The following is a 22,649-nucleotide window of genomic DNA, read 5'->3' on the forward strand; positions in this document are numbered from 1 at the left end:
TGTGTTTGTGTCCTAAGCGTGAACGGGCATCGTACGTCACACACACACGGGTATGTGTATTACGTGACCCTAGCCCTTCTATAACATATCAAGCTGCTGAAAAGAAAATTTTCGTGTATTGCTATTTTGCTTGCATGCGTGTCTGTACCTCATATGTCCCTGGTGTCCTTAGAAGCCAGATGAGGGTGTTGGATCCTCTGGAACTGGAGTTACAGAGGGTTGTGAACCACCATGTGGCCAGGGCCCTCTGGAAGAGCAGCCAATGCCCTTAAATGCTGTTATCTTTCCAGCCCCTGACACTAACTCTTCTTGTTCAGAACAGAAAACTCCATGCTCCTCTGGCAGTCTCCTGGGCAACAGAATAGGGAAAATGGAAAACACAAGGGTGGACTTGAGCACTCCTGTACCTGCCACAGGGGCCATTTGGTAAAGAGACAGAGTTCTGGAATCTTTAATAGCTCTGCCTCACACGGCAGTCGATGAGTGAGGCCAAATGGCTACATGGGACTTTTTTTTCCCAGAATAACTAATTATTTATAGCTGTTGAGAAATGAAGTTTCAGATTTATAGTCCTTAAGAACCTGTCCCAGAATATGTGAAATGAAAACAGCCAGACAGAAACCCCCTCCAAGGCACAGTGCAGTCAGTGGCAGGCTGGTGGTCTCAAAAGGGCCCAGGGTCCTGATGCAATCCTTGGCAAATGCAGGCTGTGCTAGCTCTGTCAGAAATCGGGCAGGCCAGGCAGTGAGAAGTTGGAAGCAAAAGTCTCCACATCTTCCCGGAGCATCCTCACAGCACTCTGGTACTTCTCATCCTCGGTCAGCTTCTCCTTGAACTCTTTCAGTGTGGCCCTCACAGGCATGCTACTCTGAATCTGCAGAGTCAGCTCAATCCCTGTGCAAAAGACAGTGAGTGCTATGTGGGGTGTCCTTCACTACATAGTGGCCGTAATTCACAGGTGTCAGTGTTCTCCTCGGGTGACTCTGGGATGTATCCCTTGGCAGTGGACACTTTTTAAAAAACCTCATAGAAGAGGGATTTGTAGACCAGAGTGATTTTGTTGTCCTGTCCTGAGCTCTCACCAATGACTAAGTCTTAGCTACTAAAACACACCAGAAAGTCCATAAAAACAAGCAAGGCAGTGTGAACTTCCAACATCTCATTCTTACCTCTGTGGATAAACTGGGCAACTTTTTGGAAATCTTCTTCCAAAAGTCCTCTGGATGTCAATGCTGGAGTCCCCAGACGCAGACCACTGGGCCGCAATGCACTTGTGTCACCTTCAAGACAAACAAGGCCCTGAGCTATGCCTGATACACCACTATGCCCACTGTGTATTTTAAAAGAAAAGTTTAGCAAAGATTCTGGTCTGTGTGACCCAGCTTGATCTAGCAAGGAGGCAACTGACTGAAAAACGAGAGTCTGAGGATAAAGACGCATTATGTGTGACTGCATTGCCTAAGTCTGGATGTTGTGTAGCCCTGGCTCCTTCAGAGACTAACATCTGTCTGGGCCTGATGTGAGACATACTACTTGTTTTAAAGATTCCCTGCCTCTCAATTAGCTTCTTCCTTTCTGCTCTTCCCCTACTGTGGTCTGTCTCTTAAGCTGAATACTTTCATCAACTGCAACACTGGCTGAAACAAATGCAAACAACTGTACAAGGGAAAACCACGGAGGAGTCTCACCTGGACAAGTATTCTTATTGCAGGCGATAGAACAGGCTTCTAGTACCTTCTCAGCCCTTCCACCATCAGTACCCTTAGAACGGAGATCCACTAGGATCAAATGATTATCAGAACCACCTGAAAAAAAAAGTTAGATAAAGTGGAGTATAGAAGGTTGACATCACAAGGAAAAGAACCTGCTGTTCTGCAAAGACATGGGCAGATGGCTTATAATCTAGGAAGAGGACAAGAGCTCTTATAAAATAGCGTGTATAAAAATACAAAGGAGAGGCAAGTGTGGTGGTGCACGCCTTTAATCCCAGCACTCAGGAGGCAGAGGCAGGCAGATCACTGTGAGTTTGAGGCCAGCCTGGTCTACAAAGTGAGTCCAGGACAGCCAAGGCTACAGAGAAACCCTGTCTGGGAAGAAAGTAAACAAAAAACAAAACACCGAGACCAGAAACAGCATTTGAGATGAGTTTTTTCACATTTTAATAATTTGGATGAGCATCCTTAGCACAAAAATTCCATTCCAAAACTTTTAAGGCTTCTGGTTGATGTGCAAAGCCTTCAGATTTTTTAAGAGACGCTCAGCATGAATTAGTGATACAGACAGTGCTAAGATTCCCATCTCCAGTGCTCTGTAAAAGTTCAAGGTGTTAAAGGCTTGCTCTCTCTTCTAGCAATATTGAAAGGTGACAGAACCTGTGAGGTGGGCCTGGGCACAGTGGTGCATGTCAATAACACACACAGTATTTGGAGACTGGAGGCCAGCCTGGGCTGTATAATGAAATCCTGTCTCAAAAAGGTATTCTCCCTGTCCCCCAAAGACAGACTTAGGTCTTTGTGTCACTGGAATACTGTGGGTCTCAGTTTCTTGTTCTCTGGCCATGAGCTAAATGGCTGTGCTTCACAAGCTCCTACCATGATGCGCTGCCCAAAAGCAAAGAGGCTAGCTGGGATAATCAACTGTGGACAGGACAGGACAGGTGCTCCAAAAGTAAGCCACTGTGTCTTTGTGTAAGCTGAGGTTCTCGGGCACTTGTTATAGACATGCTGGCTAACGGATAACTCCAGAGATGCTAACAGAATGCTCTGACCTAGCCCGAGCTCTGAAGAAGTGTGTGAGCATCTAGGTCTTTCCACTTTGAACTTTCATTGAACCAAGCCTTGGAAGAGCACTCTCACTTCAGCCCAGTCAGGCAGCCTAGTTTTGCAGATCCACAGCCAAGTCCGTGTATTTGCTATTTGGCTTCCATCAGCTAACATTCTGGAATCTCAGGAGCCCAGGTTAAAAAAATAATAAGCTGGGCGTGGTGGCGCACGCCTTTAATCCCAGCACTTGGGAGGCAGAGGCAGGCGGATCGCTGTGAGTTCGAGGCCAGCCTGGTCTACAAAGTGAGTCCAGGACAGCCAAGGCTACACAGAGAAACCCTGTCTTGAAAAACCAATAAAAGTAAAAATAATAATAATAATAATAACTGGTATTCACAAGGCTGATGTGATACAAAATTTATACTCAATACTTGACGAGAACCAGGGATAGCCTGCATGCCCTGGCCTCATGGATGGTGTGCACCAAATGGAAGGAAGCTTGCTCTGCCACCCACAGGTGGGTAACAGCTGTTCCTAGAATATGCAGTACCCCTGTTGGGTGTTAAGTGGCAGCTACTAAGATAAAGGAAAGACCTACAGCCAAGAGCATGCTGTCTGAGGTGACCAGTATCACTGCAGTGGTGGCAAACCACACCCCAATCAGATGGACCAGAGGCAAGACTTCAGGATGCCCACCCAGGAGAGAAGGGTAGGCCAGCACTATGTGCATTCAATATACCTGTGACTATTTTGTAGCCTAGCTCTGTGAGGGCCTCAGACAAAGCCCTGCAGTTGGCCACCACCTGGAGCTGGTAGATTTTGAATTCTGTAGTCATGGCTTGCTTCAGGGCAACAGCAACACCTGGACGAGGAGATAGATTTAAAGATAGGTGGTGACTCAGGAAGTCTTGTTTTCAAGAAACTCAGTGTCTGGAACTCACACACCACCACCTGAGTGCCCATTTACACACTTCTATTCTCTTACAGTGCTAGGGATAGAGCCTGGGACCATGTGCTACACTCCTGATTCATTGCAGACTTCACTGAAGTCACCCCGAGGACTGCTATGGAGGTGACCATCTCTAAGGATGGAAGCCCAATGGCACTGATTACCACAAGGACAAGCGCTAGTCCTTCTTATGCTTGATACATGAAAATGATCCTCTGCATAAACAGTGTCTTACGTAATGTAATGCAGCATCCCGGGCCATGCTCCACAGGAGAGATAGCCTGCTTCCCCGAGACCCCTTAGGGGTACCGACACCCTTTAATGGGTCCTGAGCACTGCTGGACTCTAAGTCACAAGCAGCAGAGCACCATGCAGATTCCATGTACTCAAGTCCTGTCTGCTTGTGGGAACTCATCAGTGCTTGGGTACCAGCAAGGCAGCATGGGACCTGGGTAGCAGGACTATGACAGCTAAACATACAAGCACTATGGACAAATCTGAAAATCAGCCCAGGTCCAACTACCTCCCACACCCCAAGCATCCTCCCTACAGTAATGTGCTGCATGAAGCTAAACTCATAGACCCTCCCCCATTGCTGCCTCTTCTTCCCCAATTTGGGGATTAAAGACATGTGCTATCAGGCTGGAGAGATGGCTCAGCTGATAAGAGCACTGTCTGCTCTTCCAGAGGTCCTGAGTTCAATTCCCAGCAACCACATAGTAGCTCACAACCATCTATAATGAAATTTGATGCCCTCTTCTGGCATACAGGTACATTAAACAAATAAGTTAAATCTTAAAAAAAAAAAGACGTGCTATCATGTCCCCCCTCCAACCCTTACTGTGTATGAGTGTTTGGTTTACATATATGGCTGTGTATCGCTTGCATGCCTGATGCCTGCAGAGACCAAAAAGGGTACTGGATTCCCTGGAACTGGAGTTCCAGATGGTTGTGAACCCCCTGTATATGCTGGGAAATGAACCAGGTCCTCCAGAAGAGCAGCCAGTACTCTTTAACTGCTGAGCCATCTCTCCTGTCCCTGTCGTCTGCTTCTTTCAGTCTCAGTTACACACTGATATCTTGCCTAAGAAACCTGACCTTGTCGTGAGTGCCAGTCACTGCCAAGACGACAGGAAGATGACTCAGACTGCTGTAGGTATCTGTGAGCCATGTGTCCAAGTAGAATAGTAAGAGAACCCATAAAGAACCCATGGAACCCAGGAGTTATCACTGTAACCAGGGTTCAAGGTGCAAGTACAAGGGTCCTAATGTGGGCGCCTCCATGGACGAGAAGAGAAGCAGCTCGTCCAGTAGGATTAGGCCCTACTTTTCTTTGCTGCAGGCCATACTCTTCTTTCAGGTATCTCCCCTGCTCAGAGTTTTGCCTAGAGGTGGCAGTCTGTGTGCAACAGACACTTGTCCTCACCTTGAACCTTTTTAACCCCCACCCCCTTTCCTGTGTTATCATCTCCTATACAGACACTTTCCCCTCAGTCCCTTCTCCAGTGTGGAAGTCCAGGAACATCTTTTGGAGGACAAGCAAGATGGGGATTATGGGCTTCATGGGGCTGTAATGGTTATGGAGCAACCCAAGGGCTCCACAATATAACTGGTGACATTACCAGCAATGGCATGGTTGTGGGGACCCCCTTGTAGGCCTGGGAACACGGCAGAATTGATGAGTGACTCCAGGTCATAGTGAATCTCCTTGCCAGTCTTAGGATCCACACTGCGTACACCTGGTAAAAAGAAACTAGACATTAATAGACTGACTTATAGACAAACTGATGTGGGCAGCAGGCACCTCTGTCTTGACTTGTTGCACTTCCAGGGCAAAGGGCCTTGTGGATTGATGAGTGGATCGACTGCTGGTTTCAGCTGTATACCTGTCTTCTCGCTAATATATAAAATTTGTATATGTATGAGACAGTTCTGCTTTGCAGCCCTGGCTAGCCCGGAACATGCTAAGTAGAGCAGGCTGGCCTTGACGATAAAAGTTCCTCCTGCCTATCCCCCAAAATACTAGGATTAAAGGTGTGACCACAAAACTTGGCCCCCTACAAAAACAAAAACACAAACCTAGCAAGGGCCTGGTTGTGCACACCTTTAATCCCAGCACTCAGAGTTGAGGCAGACAGATCTCTTAAAGTGGAGGCCAACCTGGTGCACTGAACAAATTCCAGAACAGCTAGGTCTACACAGAGAAACCTTGTCTCAAAACCAGAAACCTCACAAATCTATTGTTGTATGTGGGCATGCTGTGTGTGGATACATATGTACCATGGCAAAGGTCAGAGGGCAACTTTGTGGAGTTAGTTCTCTGCTTCCATTCCACCTTTATATGGATCCTGGTTACTAGGCTTGTGTGGAAAGTGTCTCTCTACCCACCAAGTTATATCACTGGCCCAAAGGTCTCTTCTGATGACATCTTCTTAATAACAAAAGATTATTATTATGAGATCCCAAAACTGAAGGAGACAAATAGTCCTGAGTGGGTCAAATGCTTTGGCGCTGCTCCTCCTCTTCCTCCTCCTCCTCCTCTTCCTTCTCCTCCTCCAAAAAGACTAGAATGCCAGTGCAAGGGCAGCAATGCTCAGATGGCCATTCAGGACAAAAGGTTGACAGTAAAGAAAATTCCTCTCCAATGGTGAGCATCACTACTACCTGCAGTTCCCTGTAAGCCAAGGGACCACTTTAGAAGCACTTCGGGTAATCTCACTGAATCCCCAGAGCAGCCATGTAGAAGGATGTAACCCTCTGGGACACTCTAGAGATCAGGAAGCCAAGACTCAGAGAAGCTGCTGGTGGCCCCAAATGGCACAGCAACCAAAGAAATCAGATCTACTCTGGCTGGCTGAGGGTCAACAAATCCCACAGCACACAACAGACAAGTAAAATAGCTACTGACTCAGAAATGTGACCCAGGAACCTAGCTTGTGGCTCACATCTATAATCTGATCACTTGAGAGGTGGAGACAGGAGGATTGATTGCTTGTGTTACAAAATGAGACCCTGTTTTAAAACCAAAACAAGCAAACAAACAAAAAACACAACTGCACCCAAGCAAACTGACAACAGTCCTCAGAAGCACAGGACCCGGGAGACTGCGAAGCAGCTGACTGGGTTGTGCCCTTACTAGGGCGCAGTGGGTTAAGGCATTATTAAGATCCTCCCAGAGTAAGTCACACTGCAAGGCTTCTCCACTTCTCCAAGGCTAGGGGCTACATAACCACCTGACTGTTCATGACATTCATCAGTGTGGCAGCGCCAGAATTAGGGGAGTATATGCAGAGCTGGGGTGGAAGATATTACGAAGAGAAACACCTCACTAAAATGAAACTCATACACAAGTTATTTGTTTTCTGAATGAAACCATCTTACTATGTAGCCCTGGCTAGCCTAGAACTTACTATATAGATCAGGCTACCCTTAAACTTGCAGCTGTCTCCTGCGCCCAAGCTCCAAACGCTGGGCTTACAGACGTGCACCACCATGCCACACCTCCTGTGTCAGTGTTTCACAGCGTCATTACTTTAAGCGTCACTGTGGTAGTCTCACTGTCATCCCCTACACGCTGGCCGCAAATTCCTCATCTTCCTGTTTCTACTCAAGAGATGGGACTACACATAACATTAATCTTTCTTTATGAGAGCTATGAGATAGCTAAGCAGGTAAAAGTGCTGCTGTGCAAACCTGCCAACCTGAGCTCAATTTCTGGACCCCACAGTAGAAAGAACGAACTAACTCCCAAAAGCTGCCCTCTGACCGTCGCACACTGTAGCACGCAAGTACCCTCACCAATAAAATTTTTAAAATAATAAATAAATCAGGGCTGGAGAGATGGCTCATAGTTTAGGAGCACTGGCTGCTCTTCCAAAGGGCCTGAGTTCTATTCCCAGCAACCACATGGTGTCTCACAACCATCTACAATGAGATCTGGTGCTCTCGTCTGGTGCGCAGGCACACATGCAGACAAAACACTGCATGCACAGTAAACAAATATACCATTGTTTGACAAATATACTAGATTAAGTTCATCAAAATGTTGCTATATCCTGGAGCCTCTTGGCTAACTGACCTTCCTCCTGTGGGGAGGGTCAGGTGGACAGGACACTGCCCCTTTCTGTCACACATATTGAGGCCAGAGTTGTGGCTTGGGGCTTTCCTGAGGAGCTCTTCAAGTCACAGAATCTTGATGTTTTCCAGAAGCCACAGTCCACTTTCCCCCAGTCTCTTCCACACAGGAAATGTAAAACCATTCAGCTTGTCCCAGCTTGTAGGAACTTACCTTTTCTGTAAAATATCATACCAGCACGGCAGCCTCTCAAGGTTTTGTGGGTTGTGGTGGTCACTACATGGCAGTGTTCAAAGGGGGAGGGCACCACGCCAGCTGCCACCAGCCCACTGATGTGTGCCATGTCTGCCATGAGATACGCCCCATTATCATCAGCAATCTTCCGCAGACGTGCATAGTCCAGGTTCCGAGAATAGCAGCTGGTCCCTGAGACAGGGGAAATGACATGGTAGTGTCAAAGATCCCAGGGTAGCTGAGCTAGCCTCTGAATGTACAGAGCTGCAGTGAGACACACATCTCTCACCCCAATCTTTGAGGACAGAGGTGCAGGATGCACTCAACACCATCCCTGAGCTGAGTGTGGTGACACACACCTTTAATCCCTGCACTGGAAGGCAGAGGCCAGGGGATCTCCCAGTTTGAGCCCAGCCAGGGATACACAATGAGACCTGTCTCAAAACAATTAACCAATCAAACAAAACTACTGTGTTTCTGAACATGTGAAGAAAAGCCTACGGGCCAGGTGGTGGCACACGCCTTTAATCCCAGCACTCGGGAGGCAGAGGCAGGTGGATTGCTGTGAGTTCAAGGCCAGCCTGGTCTACAAAGCGAGTCCAGGGCAGCCAAGGCTACACAGAGAAACCCTGTCTCAAAAAGAAAAAGCAAAAAACAAAACAAGAACAAGAACAAAAATAAAAAACACACACACACACACACACAAAAAAAAACAAACCAAAACAAACAAACAAACTAAAAGCCTGAGAGGGATGTGAACAATGTCTGCTTCCCCTCATATGGTCCCAATAACAAACCAAAGCACAAGTTCTTCCTGGGACACCATGAGCTTATTGGGCTTACTTAAGGGTTGAGAGGTTAGTGACTGAAGTGTAGGAGACCCAAATGCAGCTGTACTGCAAAGTTCTCACCAGCACAATGGCTTCTCCCTAATAGTACACAGAACACTCTTCCCCCATGCTCTCCAGTCTAGACACTCTCCAGATACTCTAGACACCCTCGTGGAGGCCACGTGTATTAGGGCAGAATTGCAGATGGCTAGGAGAAGTGGCCTGACACTCAGGTGAGGGCTCAGTGACCCTTCCAGCTCCCTCCTTTTGAGGGCAAATGCCAATCCTCCACAGACCCAATCAAGATAGACCCGTGCGCCAGGAATGGTGGCACATGTCTCTAATCCCAGCACTGGGAGGCAGAGGCAGGCAGATCTCTGGGTTCGAGGCCAGCCTGGTCTACAAAGGAGTCCAGAACAGTCAAGGCTACATACACAGAGAAACTGACCTCATGAAAATGGCAGAGGTCTGGCCTGAAGAATAGCTCCTTACAGCCCAAGCCTTAAAAGGGCAGAGTATGTCTCAAGCCAATGTCCCAGGCTCTCCACAGTGAGCTCCGAGGCCTGCCCCGCCTGCTTCCCTCCTAACGCTCACCTGCAATGATCAGCTTCGGGTGAAAGAGACGGGCGTTCTCCTCCAGCTGGTCATAGTTGATGTAGCCAGAGTCGGGGTACACCTGTGGAGATCAAGACAGCACAGGCATGGCTCCTTCCCCTGGCCAAACAGTGCCCCTTGTCCACCCACCTGAGGCCATCCAGCCTGCCACAGCACGGACCTGAGGCAGGCCACTGTACTCAGGCAGCACAAGGGTATAAAAGGCCAAATGTCACATAGACTTGGAAGCCCTCAGAGGGGCCTCAGGACAAATGGGAGCCTTAGCTCTGAGCACTACACCAGAACAAAAAGCTCAGGAAAATGAGAAAGACACAGCCAAGCCTGCTTACACATGCCTGTAATAGTAGCCACTAAGCAGGATGAGGCAAGAGGACTGCCATGGGTTCGAAGTCTGCCTGGGCCAGATCATGAGACACTGACTAAATCAAAACAATAAAGGAAGGGGCTAGAGCAATGGCTCAGCAGGTAAGAGCACTTGCTGTTCTCGCAGAGGACCCAGGTTTGGTTCCCGACACCCACTTGGATGCACACAACTGTCTATATATAACTCCAATTCCAATGACTCTGATGCTCTCTTCTGACGTCTTCAGGCATCAGATGACATACGCTTTATACACACACACACACATTCAGGCAAATCCTCATACACATAAATTAAAAATATATCTTAAAACGGGAACACCCAGCAACAAAGACAAACCACCAGGAAGTACCCCTAGGCTAACAAGCTGCTTCTGGCAGGACAGTGCAGAGGCCACCAAGTAGAAGAGGATCAAGGAGAGGGAGTGAGTCTCCAATTCCTGAAGGGAATACAAGCAGATATGAGGTGTGACTAGAAACACAGCAACAGACACCAGTGTTGCTCTCACTTCAGAGAAACAAACACCAGGCCCAGTGGACATGGGCAGGGGCAGATGGTCTGGGCACGCTTCCGGCAGAGACAGCTGGCCACAGAGGGCTGTGCGTCCTGGACTCAAGCCAGTTCATCCTGGCCACACGCAACAGGCCACCACAGGCGCTATCATGGCCAAGGGGCTGCAGCAAAGACAGCCCTTGAGAAAAGCTGGGCATTGAAGCTTGGGAGTGGGCGTCATGGGATATTTAAAGACAGCATGAGACTGGCCAACACGTCATCCAAGGCTACAGAGAGACGTCCGCAGTTACTCCCTCCTGTAGTTCCTTCCCTGGCCTAACAGCTCAGTACAGCTTGTGTGCTGTACTGTAAGACCACTAGGTTACTGTTGCCCAATGTTTAAAAATCTAGTTTTCAAGTTTAATCCTGCATTCAGGAAGCAGGGGCAGGTGGATCTCTGAGTTCTAGGACAGCCTGGTCTATATAACAAGTTACAGAATAGCCAGAGCTACATACAGATCAGAGAGACCCTTATCTTCTTTTCTTTTCTTTTTTTTTTTCCAAAAGACTGATTTATTTATACAGCATTTTGCCTATGTGTGTTCCTGTGCACCAGAAGAGTGTATCAGATTTCACTGTAGACGGCTATGAACCACCATGTGGTTGCTGGGAATTGAACTCAGTACCTTTGGAAGCCAATGTTCTTAAACTCTGAGCCATCTCTCCAGCCCAAAACTCTTACTTAAAAAAATCTAGTTTCTAGGCTGGCCAATAAGATCGGTGACAAGAAGCTGGACATGATGGTTCATGCCTTTAATCCCAGCACTCGGGAGACAGAGGCAGGCAGATCGCTGTGAGTTAGAAGCCAGCCAGATCTACAAAGTGAGTTCAGGACAGCCAGGGTTATACAGAGAAACCCTGTCCCAGGGTGGGAGCGGTGGGGAGAAGATCTGTGACAAGCCCTCAGCCTGTCCACAAAAACAAAATCACTCACACTCAAGAGTACAGCTGAGACATGTATAGGATGCCACAAAGACGACACTCATTACATTTATTTACTTGTGTGTATATGTGTGTGTGTGTGTGTGTGTGTGTGTGTGTGTGTGTGTGTGTGTGTGTGTGTGCACGCGCGCACCTGAGCACCATGGTGCACTGCAGAGGTCAGAGAGCAATTTATGAGTTGGTTCTCTCATTTCACCATGTAAGTCTCCTAGGGCCCGAATTCAGGTCACCACGCTTGGCAGCAAGCACTTTTTCCTACGTAGAAATCTTGTTGACCCTCAATTTTCTTTTCTTTTCTTTTCTTTTCTTTTTTTTTTTTTTTTTTTTTTTGAGACAGGGTTTCTCTGTGTAGCCTTGGCTGTCCTGGACTCACTTTGCAGACCAGGCTGTTCTCTGCTTCTGCCTCCCAGAGTGCTGGGGTTACAGGCATGTGCCACCGTGCCCAGCATCCCCTCAATTTTCTTAAAAGAAGAAAATGACACCTAACATTTAGCTATTTCATGGTCGCAAACAGAAAACAACCAAGGACAGCACATTAAACACTAAGAGAGGGACAGCAGGAAAGCACACAGATGATAGGAAACACACGTGCTTTCTTCTTCTGGCCAGACACCCTAGTTGTTGTTAGGATTTATTTATTGTATTGTAGGAGCGTTTTGCCTACATGTATGTGTGTGCACTATATGCATGCCTGGTGCTAGTAGGAGTCAGAAGGCTTGGGATGCCCTGGAACTGGAGTTACAGACAGGTGAAAGGCACCAGGTGAGTGCTGGGAACTGAACCTAGGTCCTCTGCAGGAGCTCTTAGATATCTCCAGCTCCCACTGTTGGTCCTATCATAATGAATGCATGAATCCTTGCATCTTTTTGTTTTTATTTTTATTACTCAAAGTCTCACTGACCTGAAACTCATGTAGCCTTACTCAGCCTCAAATCTCATGACCTTTCTGCCTTAGCTTACCAAGTGTTAAGACAGCAAGTATAGTCACCATGCCTGGGGGGCCCCAAATCTTTCTTCCCTCCTTCCCCCCCTTTTTAAAATATTTATTTATTTTATTATTTATACAGTATTCTCTCCACATGGATGCCTACGCTCCAGAAGAGGGCACCAGATCTCATTATAAATGGTTGTAAGCTACCATGTAGTTGCTGGGTATTGAACTCAGGACCTTTGGAAGAACAGACAGTGCTCTTAACCTCTGAGCCAGCTCTCTAGCCCCCGCTCATTCCTTTTCTTTAGACAGAGCTTTATGTACCTCAAAGTAGCTTTGAACTTTTGAACCTACTGTTTCCACCTTCTAAGTGCTGGGACTGCAGACAGGTGAATGCCTACTCATACAGTGCTAAGCTACACCCCAGCCCCTTCTATGCATTTCTTTGGCTCTACTGTTAATATAGAAGAGCCCCCCCCATACACACACACACACACACACACACACACACACACACACACTCTCTCTCTCTCTCTCTCTCTCTCTCTCTCTCTCTCTATCTATCTATCTCTATCTCTATTTGCTGTGGGCACTGAATGTGACAGAATTGATTCCACTGGTGTGTGCATGGTCTTAAGGCCTGAGAGTAATTTGTGAATGAAGGACAGTAGTGGGCTGCAGGGCTGGGCTGTAAACATATACAGGCAAGGGCTGGATCTAATTGGGCTGTAGGGGCCCGAGGCTATTTATGGTGAAGATGTTAGTACTGATGCTAGAAAGAGGGACAATGCTGACCTGGGTGAAGGCAGACCTATGTCACCAGCTGTTGCTGGGGTCTGGCTACAGCTGCGCTCCCGCTACAAGTCTCCTCCATAACTCTAGGGCGGCCACTACTCTGCTGCAACTGATCCCTCCGCAGGCAGAGCCTCAGCCCAAACCTTAACTCGCCCTCCTTGTTGTCCCCAGTATGCCAGGACCTGCAGAGTCCTCAAGGCAATGAAGTGACATCCAGAGGGAGGGCGCAGCAGCACTGTGTAGAGGAAATGAGCTGTCCCCGTGGGTGCCAAACGACAAGGAAAGCTCTGAGCACACACACACACCCACCTTATACGGCATGGATTCAAAGAAGATAGATGTGGCAGAGATTTTCTTCTTGTCTGTCATGAAGCCATGAGTCAGATGGCCTCCATCTGGCAAGTCCAAGCCCATGATTCGCCCATGGGGCTCTACCAGGGCGGTATACACAGCAAAGTTTGCAGGGGAGCCTGAAACAGGGAGAACAGACGCCATGAGTATTTTTACCCATGAGATACAAAGTGGTGTCCAGGAACTTGGCTACTAGACAGTCCCTCAGCAGGCTATCACCATGATTTTCCTGAGCTTTAGAAAGTAACTTTTGGGGCTGGAGAGATGGCTCAGAGGTTAAGAGCACTGACTGCTCTTCCGGAGGTCCTGAGTTCAATTCCCAGCAACCACATGGTAGCTCACAACCATCTATAATGTGATCTGATGCCCTCTTCTGGCCTGCAGGTGTACATGCAGGCAGAACACTGTATACATATTAATACATAAATAAATAAATAGTTTAAAAAAAGAAAGTAACTTTTGTTCTGTCCCACCGAGAGCAAGTGCTAGGGCAGAGTGCCTCTTGGGAGGGGAGCACAGAGCTAAGTTAGTCCAAGGGCAATGGAGACAGATACACATACTCCCTTGCCTATCCCTATTATTTTTGAGAAGCCTTTTGTAGGACTTGACTTGGTGACTATAATGCCACAGAGCCAGGCCCAAGGAGATATCCAGGGTCTATGCAGATGCAACAATTACCTGAATAAGGCTGGACATTGACCCCCCAGCACTGAGGATCCAGATGGTAGGCCTGCAATGCACGCTTCTGACACAGTGTCTCCAGCTCATCAACAAACTCAGTCCCACCGTAATACCTGTGAAGAGAAGCATGGGACATCTACTTTGGGCGCACTCTCTGTGCCGAGCACAGGCCAAAGGTGCTCAGAGGTAGGCAGAGGATGTCGAGAGGAAAAGGGAGCTGCTCTAAGGTTGCTGTGAGGATCCAGTGAAACAGTAGTAGTGAGGCCATACCTGGTGGTGGCGTACACCTTTGATCCCATCACTTGGTAGGCACAGGCAGGCAGATCTCTTTAAGCTCAAGGCCACCCTGGTCAACAACAGCCAAGGTGGGCTGGAGAGATGGCTCAGAGGTTAACAGCACTGGCTGCTCTTTCCAAAGGTCCCAAGTTCAGTTCCCAGCAAGCACAAGGTTGCTCACAACCACCTATGATGAGATCGGGCGCCCTCTTCTGGTGGGCAGTCACACATACAGGCAGAACATTGTACACATAAATAAACAAATAAACCTTAAAGGGGGTGGGGGCTGGAGAAAAGGCTCAGCGGTTAAGAACACTGGCTACTCTTCTAGAAGACCAAGTTCAATTCCCTCAATTCCCAGCAACCACATGGCGGCTCACAACCATCTATAGTGAGATCTGATGCCCTCTTCTGGTCTGCAGGTGCACATGCAGATGAAGCATTCACAAATAAATAAAATGTTAAAATAGGGGGACAGGACAGAATGCTGCACTGTATTCTTGAAAGGATTCTTTGTCCTGTTTCATTTGAAGAAACACTAATATATTCTGTATTTTCTTTACCTAATGAAGACTGTAATAAATAGATAAGACAGTAGGCAGGCAGGTGGGCGCGGTGACACACACCTGGAGACCCAGCACTGGGGGGGGGGGCACGGTGACACACACCTGGAGACCCAGCACTGGGGGGGGGTGCGGTGACACACACCTGGAGACCCAGCACTGGGGGGGGGGGGTAAGGCAGGAGGACCACTTAAACTTAGAAACATGAGGCAGCCTATGCTATGCAGTGAGAGTCTGTCTCAACAAACCATTTTCTAGGTGCTAAGTCTCTAAGGCACTGGCAGAAGACTTGCCTAGGGAGCATGAGGCCCAGAATTGAACTCCCAGCAAGAACCACTAAAAAGAACAAAAAAGATCAGGCACAGTGGTGCATAGCTGAAAGCCACTGCTTGAGAAACAGAGGCAGGCAGATCAACACAAGTAAGACTCACAAAACACCAAAAGTTTCACTTTTGAAACACTCTGGATTTCAGAGGTAGAATGCTTAGCCAGTGAATTAAGTAGATTATTTTAATGAAAAACACTTCTGCTTGTCAGCATTTTAGAGAAGAGATACAGAGCCTGTAATACACATTTTTTTTTTTTTTTCATTTCCCAGATATAAAGGTCAGAGCAAAAGCCACTCTCTGTGGCTTTCTCACAGGACAGTGGCCTTTCCTGGAGGCTGGACTGCATCTCTCATAGACAAGTCTGCTTACAACCACGTGAACTCAGAGGCGATTCTATGCAGCGATTCTATGCAGGTCTCATATAGGGACTTTTGAGTGTGACTGCTCTGAGAAAGAGCGCGGAATGCCACCCAAGCAGAGAACTGGAGGAGTTAGGTGAGAGAGCAAGAAGGGAAGACAACGTCACGTAAGCAGACATTGTAGCTTACTTACATCTACAACAGCACTTGGGAGGCTGAGGCAAGAGGATCCGAGTTCAAGGTCAACCTGAAACACACAGGGAGACCATGGCTCAACAAACAAAAACCAAACAGTTAAAGCAGGACTTTAGGAACACACACTCACCTCTGGCCTGGATATCCCTCGGAGTATTTGTTATTTAAGCAAGATCCCAGGGCCTCCAACACAGCTCTGCTGGCAAAATTCTCTGAGGCAATCAGCTCCAGTCCAACCCTCTGCCGGTTGCCCTCTTTTTTAATAATGCTGTAAACCTTAGCAGAAGAAAACAGAGTGGGTTGGAGTGAGGCGCAGCTGCTGGAGCACTGCGTGTTGAACCCTGAGTGCCTGGGGTTGATCCCCAGCACTGAATAAACTGGGTAGGGTGGCACAGGCCAGCAACCTCAGCACTCAGGATTGTGGGAGTAGGGTCAGAAGTTTCAAGGTCACCTTTGGCCATAAAGAGTTTAAGAAAAACAACAGCAACAAAAAAATGAATTTAAGACAAAATAAACAGAGCCTGCTAGTACAAGCCTGTAATCTCAACACTTAGGGATGAAGGTAGGACGATCTGTGGCTCAAGGCCAGCCTCAGTTAGACAGCAGAACAGTGACTTAGTATCACGCCTGAGTCTTACTGTTTCTGTTTGTTTGCTGAGACAGGGTCTCACTAAGTGCCTTGGCTGGCCTGGAATTCACTATATAGACCAGGTTAGCCTCAAATTCACCTGCATCTGCCAGCATGAAAGGCGTGACCACCACTCCCAGCTAATTTTTAATTCTATCTTTACATTTTACCAAGTTCTTACCTCAGTGAACCTTATTCCAAAAACATCTTAGCAAATGACAGAAACTCCACTAATGGTTGCCCAGGGTTGCAAAGTTAAGGGAGAACAGGGTAACTGCTCACGGATTCCTGGGTGGGAAAATGTCCTGTACTTTACTGTGAGTGCAGATGCCTCTGAACATACAGTTCCTCAGCTTTACAGGCAATGCACCAGGCACTGAGTAGAAAGAAGCCACTTCAAATTTCAAATCGGTCTCTTTTCCCTGCTGGAGACTGACCCTCTCTCCTGATACTGGCAGGATCCAAGCCACGCTGCCCATTGAGCTCATGATTGGAAATGCTCAAGCCACTATGCTCTGCACTGCAAGCCAGGACGTGTGGCCGGTGAGGCAGATCCAGTGTAGTCTGGCCTGTTTTCTCCCTAGGCGGGTTTATTAGAACATAGCCACAGCACAAATTGAGGAGCACTGTATGCTGAAGCCACTGAACCGTAAAGGTGAACAATATATTAATAAAATGATTATATAATCAAGTTGCTTTAGGCATATAAGCAGGTCTGTTCTTGTGCAATGTAAAGGAAGGGCCAACCTTCTTCATGTTTTCCCCGAGAGCACCTAGCCCCGTGTTCTGAACTCAGAAACACCTACATTTATCCCCAAAGGGCTGTCAGGAACAGCTTCTCTTTGGTGGTGCTGGAGTCTTATGCATGCTAGGCAAATGCTCTATCAACCATGCTACACCCTAGCCCCAATCTGTCACTCCACAAGGCTGGCTGGACATTGTAGGGCAAGTTTTGGTGTCTTTAAAACTCAGTGATGGGGGCTGGAGAGATGTCCCTTCCAGAGGTTCTGACCTCAATTCCCAGCAACTACATGGTGGCTCACAACCATCTATACCAGGATCTGATGCCCTCTTCTGGCCTGCAGGTGTAATGCAGGCAGAGTATTGTATCCATAATAAATAAATCTTTAAAAAACAAACAAACTCAACAACAAAAACTCAGTTATATTATATAAACAGGTTTTTAATTAAATCCCAACTGTGGGATATGGGAAAGCTTTTAGTCTGTCCATCAAGCTGATAACAGCCTTGTGCATCTCAGAGAGGGTCATGGTCTTTACCAGCTGCTGTTAGTTTAATTCTGAGGACTCTGAGAAGGTATAAACACCAGAGCAGAGAGCGAAAAGAGGACACTTCGAGGATGCTTCAAGGAAATGGGTGGAGAAAGAAGGCTGCTGCTCCTGCTATCCTGGAGACTGAGATTGGTATTTTCCCAAGGAACCCGAGGACCCTAACCAGCCAGAACCAAGTCTAAAGAGGTGTATGTCCCCTGTCCCTTCTAACCTTCTTTCTCTCCTACCTCAGGGTTGGGGGGTTGGGAGAGGGGTAGAGGCTTAAGGAAACCTAAATATACAGTTTAAAAACTAGAGCCTACAGTAGTAACACAGTCAAGTTAACTCAGGACCAGATCGGGCATTTAGAGACCAGGAGTTTAGCATGGTAGTGAAACTCCCGGCTCCACCCCCAACAGCACAAATAAAAAATGAAACGAACAAACCAAAAACAATCCCCAGTGATCAAAACAAGACTGCCAATGTACAAACATGTAACATGTGAAGGCACCACAGGTCTCACCTCAGTATCACAGTCCTTGAGGGGCTGTGTCAACATCTTCTCATGAGAAGACCACAGGGCGGCATCCTTGTTTGCCATTGCACTGGTTCAGAGTTGCCTAAAAAAGGGGAAAGCACATGTGGATTCAACATCAGCATCCAGCAGGTCTCCCGAGTGGCTGACACACTCTTCTTATTTTTTTATTTTGGGTAAAAAGGCACATAAATCCCTTGAAATCACTTGGGGTTCCTTTCAGAACTCCAGACCAGCTCCCCCTCATTCCAAAGCTGCCTACCCGAAAGCCTCCTCCTTCCAAGGCCTTCTTAGGAAGCTCCTCAGGGACCGCAGCACGGCCAGCTGTCTTCTAATCTCCTACAGTCCCCCAACAGGTGTACTTGAAGTAGTACGTCTAAATGATCAGACTGTGTACTCACATCAACTCCATTGGCAGAGCACACACCCCATCCCTAACAACTTCTCAGATTGTTCTGGGTAGACGCATACATTAACAGAGAACACAGGCAAGTGCGATACTCCTTCCAAGTCGCCAAACAGCAATATTTTATAACTAAATTTTTCTCCATGGTCCAGGTTTGCACGTAGCAAGAAAGGAACTCCTTCCACCTCCCAAGTGCTAGGATTATGGGCATACCCCAGCACACACAGCACGCCTTCCACAATCTCTCAGACTCCATGGAAGCACACATTGAACACTAGCTGTGTTGTGCAAAACAGTCACACATGTACAATAAAGTAAATAAATATAAAAACAGTGCACTCAGTCCCAGCAATCTGGAAGCAGATGCAGGTGGATCTCTGAGTTCATGGCCATGCCAGTCTACAGAGTTCCAGAACAGCCAGGGCTCGGAAAAACAAAAACAAACAAACAAAACCCACTACAGTCACAGCTCTTCCTTTCCCCGGTAGTTAGTTGGTGGCCCTCCTGTCCTTTTCTGTTAACCTGTGTAAACTTTATTTTATGGGACAAGCAGCTAAGGGCTGCTCACAGGCTACTACTTTTTGGTGCTGTAGTCAACAATCCAGCGGGAGCCCTGCCTTTATGAAGCTTCCTCAGGTAGAGAAGGACCATAGACCAGCAACACATAAGGCAAAAGATGAAGCCCTCAGTGCTGGGGGTAACCAGGACAGGAGGACACAAGAAGGAAAGGACACAACAGAAAGCAGCCAAGCAGGGACAAAGAGCCTACTCTCCAAGAGGACACACATCAAAATAGACAAAACCAGAAGGCAAACAATGCAAATAGACCCAAACAATAGGGCTCCTCCTCTCTCTGGAAGAGGCCTACAAAGGATGCCTTAACCATCTTTAAACAGAAAATCCCCAGTTAGGACTTCCAGAGTAGTTGTTATTTTAACACAAGCGTGAAATCATTAGGTGCACAGCCCAATACAGAAAGCACTTACAGTCAAATGTGCTTCTTTAGCCTGGCAGGCCGCAGCAACACCCCCTGAGAAGGACAGGTTTACAGTGACTTCAGAGACGCATGCAAAATGCCTTGTGCCTCTCTGGCCACCCTGTGAGCATCTAGGCGATCCCGGCACCTCTCTGGGCTGTGGACAAGTGGGAACCAGAGCCCACACCAGCCAGGTTTGGACTTCTGCTCCTGAAATCCCAAAGGGCAGCACTTTCATTAAACATTAACTGCTGACAGCTAGAAAGGACGGCTGTGAAAAGAGTATTTCCTAACCACCAAAGAGCTAAGGTCCGCTTGGAATCCTCTCTTTTGGAGGGCCAGACCTCTTATCATTTCACCAGGATCGCAAAGCCCTGTGCCTCTCACTCCTCTCCCTGGAGTTTCCTACCTTGTGGTGTTTTTTTTTGTTAGTCTGCTTGCTTGCCTTTTTTGTTTTTTAAGACAGGTTATCTGGGTAGTCCTGGCTGTCCCGGAGGTCTGTAGGACAAGTTCAGACTGGCCTTGAATCTGCCTCCACCTCTGGAGTGCTGGGACTAAAGATGTGCCGTCATTTTTTAGCTAACTCTAGGGAAAACAAACAGCATTTTTTAAATTAAGGCCTATAGGTTTGGCAAGGCTCATATTCATTTATTACTATTACTGCTATTAAATTGTCATAGGGCCAGGCATGGTGGCCTTTCTTGTCTCACACACGGACGTTTGAGCTCTGCTTTACAGAAAAGGATCCCAAAGGCCATGGTGCTACTTTGTCTAACTAAGGTCATATAACAAGACACAGAATCTGAACTCTAGTTTACTTTTTGTACTTCCCAGAACTCTGGTTAACACAATTATTCACCTCGGTTCGACATTCCCTCAAGGAAGAAACTTAAAATGGATTCTGTAGGAAACTAAACTGGTGTTTCCAGTCCAGTAACTTCCTGGCTCAGTAAAATAAACACATTTGTGTTTGCTTCAGCTAACCAAGAGTCGCCTAACACACCTTGAAGCGGAGGCACTGGGCAAAGTAAGAAGGCTACAACCCAATCTCTCTCCCAGATCAGAGCAGCACACTGCAGGCACACAGGGATACGATAGTAAGTCAAAAGCAGTGATTACAGAACTAGAGACAAACCTTGGAAGCTTCACTAACATGTATAAACCAAGGGGTTCCACCCCGCCAGCTCTGGCTCGTGAAGGCAGGACGATCACAAGTTCAAGGTCATCCTTGGCCACACAGCAAGTTCGAGGGCAGCATGTGCCACATAAGACTCCCTCCTCAAACAGAACAAAAACAAACAGCCACAAAGATTAGAATTTACATACCTAGTGTTAGGAGCGTGGGTTTTTGTACGGCGGTCTCAACCTGTGGTCCACGGTGGCTTTCAATTCGCTTGGTGGCGGGAGTTGGCCTTTAACGCCTGGTCCTCCGGCCTTTAGGAAGAGGGCTAAACCCGTGGCGGTGGCGTGGGACTTTAATCCTACCCAGCACTCGGGAGGCAGAGGCAAGCGGATCTCTGACTTCCCGGAGAGCGCGCGAAGAGCGACCTGAGACCCAGCGTCTGCCGGAACGCAGTACCGCGCCGTCAGGGTCCCCCAACAGCCCCGCACGTGCTCTGGGTACCTGCCCACGGACCACGTGACACACCACGTCCGGAGGAACCCAAACTTGGCGCGCGGAGGCCAGAGCTCCAACTAGGCTCACCCGAGCCAGCCCGACCCCGCCCCGCCCCTTCGACGGCCCAATCAGAGGGCGCATCCAGATAGAGCCCGCCCCCAGCCGCCCAGGCGCGAATCCCAAACACAGGGCAAAGTGGGTCGGGAGGGAGCTGGAGCTGGAGTGACAGGAGGGAGGAGAGGTCTGGGCAGCCCCTCACCTTGGGACCTGGGAGTCTGGGGCTTTAGTGCTGGCTGTACAAGGATGGTTTGCGTGATCCGGAAGACCGGGGTAGGGTTGGGGATCGAGCCTGGCTGGGGTTCAGTTACTAGCAGTTTACAACTATCTGTAATTCCAGTCCCAGCCTCCAGAGTTCTGGGACTATGCGCCACCATGCCTGGTTTAAATAGATATTTTTTAAAAGGAAAGAGTGATAGTTTGGGACCCTAGTGTCTATCCACCAACCAGTACTATATAATCCCTGTATCTAAAGAAAACAAAACAACAAAAAACAACAACAACAAAGACAAACAAACCCAGCTGGGTTACCAGAACACTATAGGTTTAGGCAGAAGGATCTTGAGATAAGAGACAGCCTGGCTAAATACCAGCCCGCTGGCTGTCTCAAAAATTAAAACAAGGCTAGACCTATAGTAGAGAGCCTGCTTAGCATGGGAAAGGGTCTGGATTCAGTCTTCATTAGTAAAAACTAATAAAGCAGTGGGGCGTGGTGGCACACGCCTGTAATCCCAGCGCTTGGGAGGCAGAGGCAGACAGGCAGGAACTGCGAGTTCCAGGCCAGCCTGATAAAGAGAGGGCATCCAGGACAGTCAGGACTCTGTGTGACAGAGAAACCTTGTCTCAAAATAAATTTAAAAACTTGGGGCTCGAGAGATGGCTCAGCGGTAAAGAGCACCTGCCTTCTCATCCAAAGGTTCTGAGTTCAATTCCCAGCAACCAGTTGGTAGCTCACAACCATCTATACTGGAATCTGAGATCTTCATCTATCTGATGCTCTCTTCTGACATGTAGGCATATGTGCAATAGAGTGCTTATATATAAAAACAAATAAATCTTTAAAATCGGAAAAAAACAACAACAAAACAAAAAAATTAATGAAACAAAGCATAATGTGACAGGACTCAGTGGTTAAGAGCACTTGTTGCTTTTGCAGAGGACCTGAGTTCAATTCCCAGCAACCACATGGTGGCTCACAACCATCTATACTGGGATCTGATGCCTTCTCCTGGCTTGTAGGTGTACATGCAAATAGAGTGCTCATATACATATATATATAGAATATAATTTTATTTTTTAATATTTTTATTTAATTTTTAACATTTATGTGCATTGGTGTGAGGGTGTCAGATCTTGGA

At 47.6% G+C, this 22,649-nt stretch overlaps 2 protein-coding genes across 2 annotated transcripts in view; one reads left to right on the forward strand and one right to left on the reverse strand.

Annotated features, from left to right (window-relative positions):
- The window catches only part of Smcr8 (SMCR8-C9orf72 complex subunit), a 76,984-nt gene that overhangs the window by 11,735 nt on the left and 42,600 nt on the right, over window positions 1-22,649 (forward strand). The window lies entirely within an intron of this gene.
- On the reverse strand, window positions 552-21,293 carry Shmt1 (serine hydroxymethyltransferase 1). Its single transcript, XM_051167682.1, has 12 exons — window positions 20,943-21,293; window positions 18,223-18,319; window positions 15,931-16,076; window positions 14,076-14,191; window positions 13,356-13,516; window positions 9,445-9,526; window positions 8,000-8,212; window positions 5,334-5,450; window positions 3,502-3,624; window positions 1,689-1,805; window positions 1,170-1,280; window positions 552-894 (listed from the first exon to the last, which is right to left on the reverse strand). Exons 2-12 carry the CDS (start codon window positions 18,298-18,300, stop codon window positions 722-724), a joined length of 1,437 nt encoding a protein of 478 aa, XP_051023639.1. The 5' UTR covers window positions 18,301-18,319; window positions 20,943-21,293; the 3' UTR covers window positions 552-721.

Source organism: Acomys russatus, chromosome 25, assembly GCF_903995435.1.
Source record: "Acomys russatus chromosome 25, mAcoRus1.1, whole genome shotgun sequence".
Classification (NCBI taxonomy): domain Eukaryota; kingdom Metazoa; phylum Chordata; class Mammalia; order Rodentia; family Muridae; genus Acomys; species Acomys russatus.

Excerpts from the sequence above, each read along its gene's own strand:
- Shmt1 (XM_051167682.1), bottom strand. The coding sequence starts at position 18,300 with ATGGCAAACAAGGATGCCGCCCTGTGGTCTTCTCATGAGAAGATGTTG. Across the intron at positions 3,625-5,333 it reads CCACAACCATGCCATTGCTG|GTGTTGCTGTTGCCCTGAAG; the intron begins GTAATGTCACCA and ends CTCCTCGTCCAG. Across the intron at positions 895-1,169 it reads TGCCCAGTTTATCCACAGAG|GGATTGAGCTGACTCTGCAG; the intron begins GTAAGAATGAGA and ends TCTTTTGCACAG.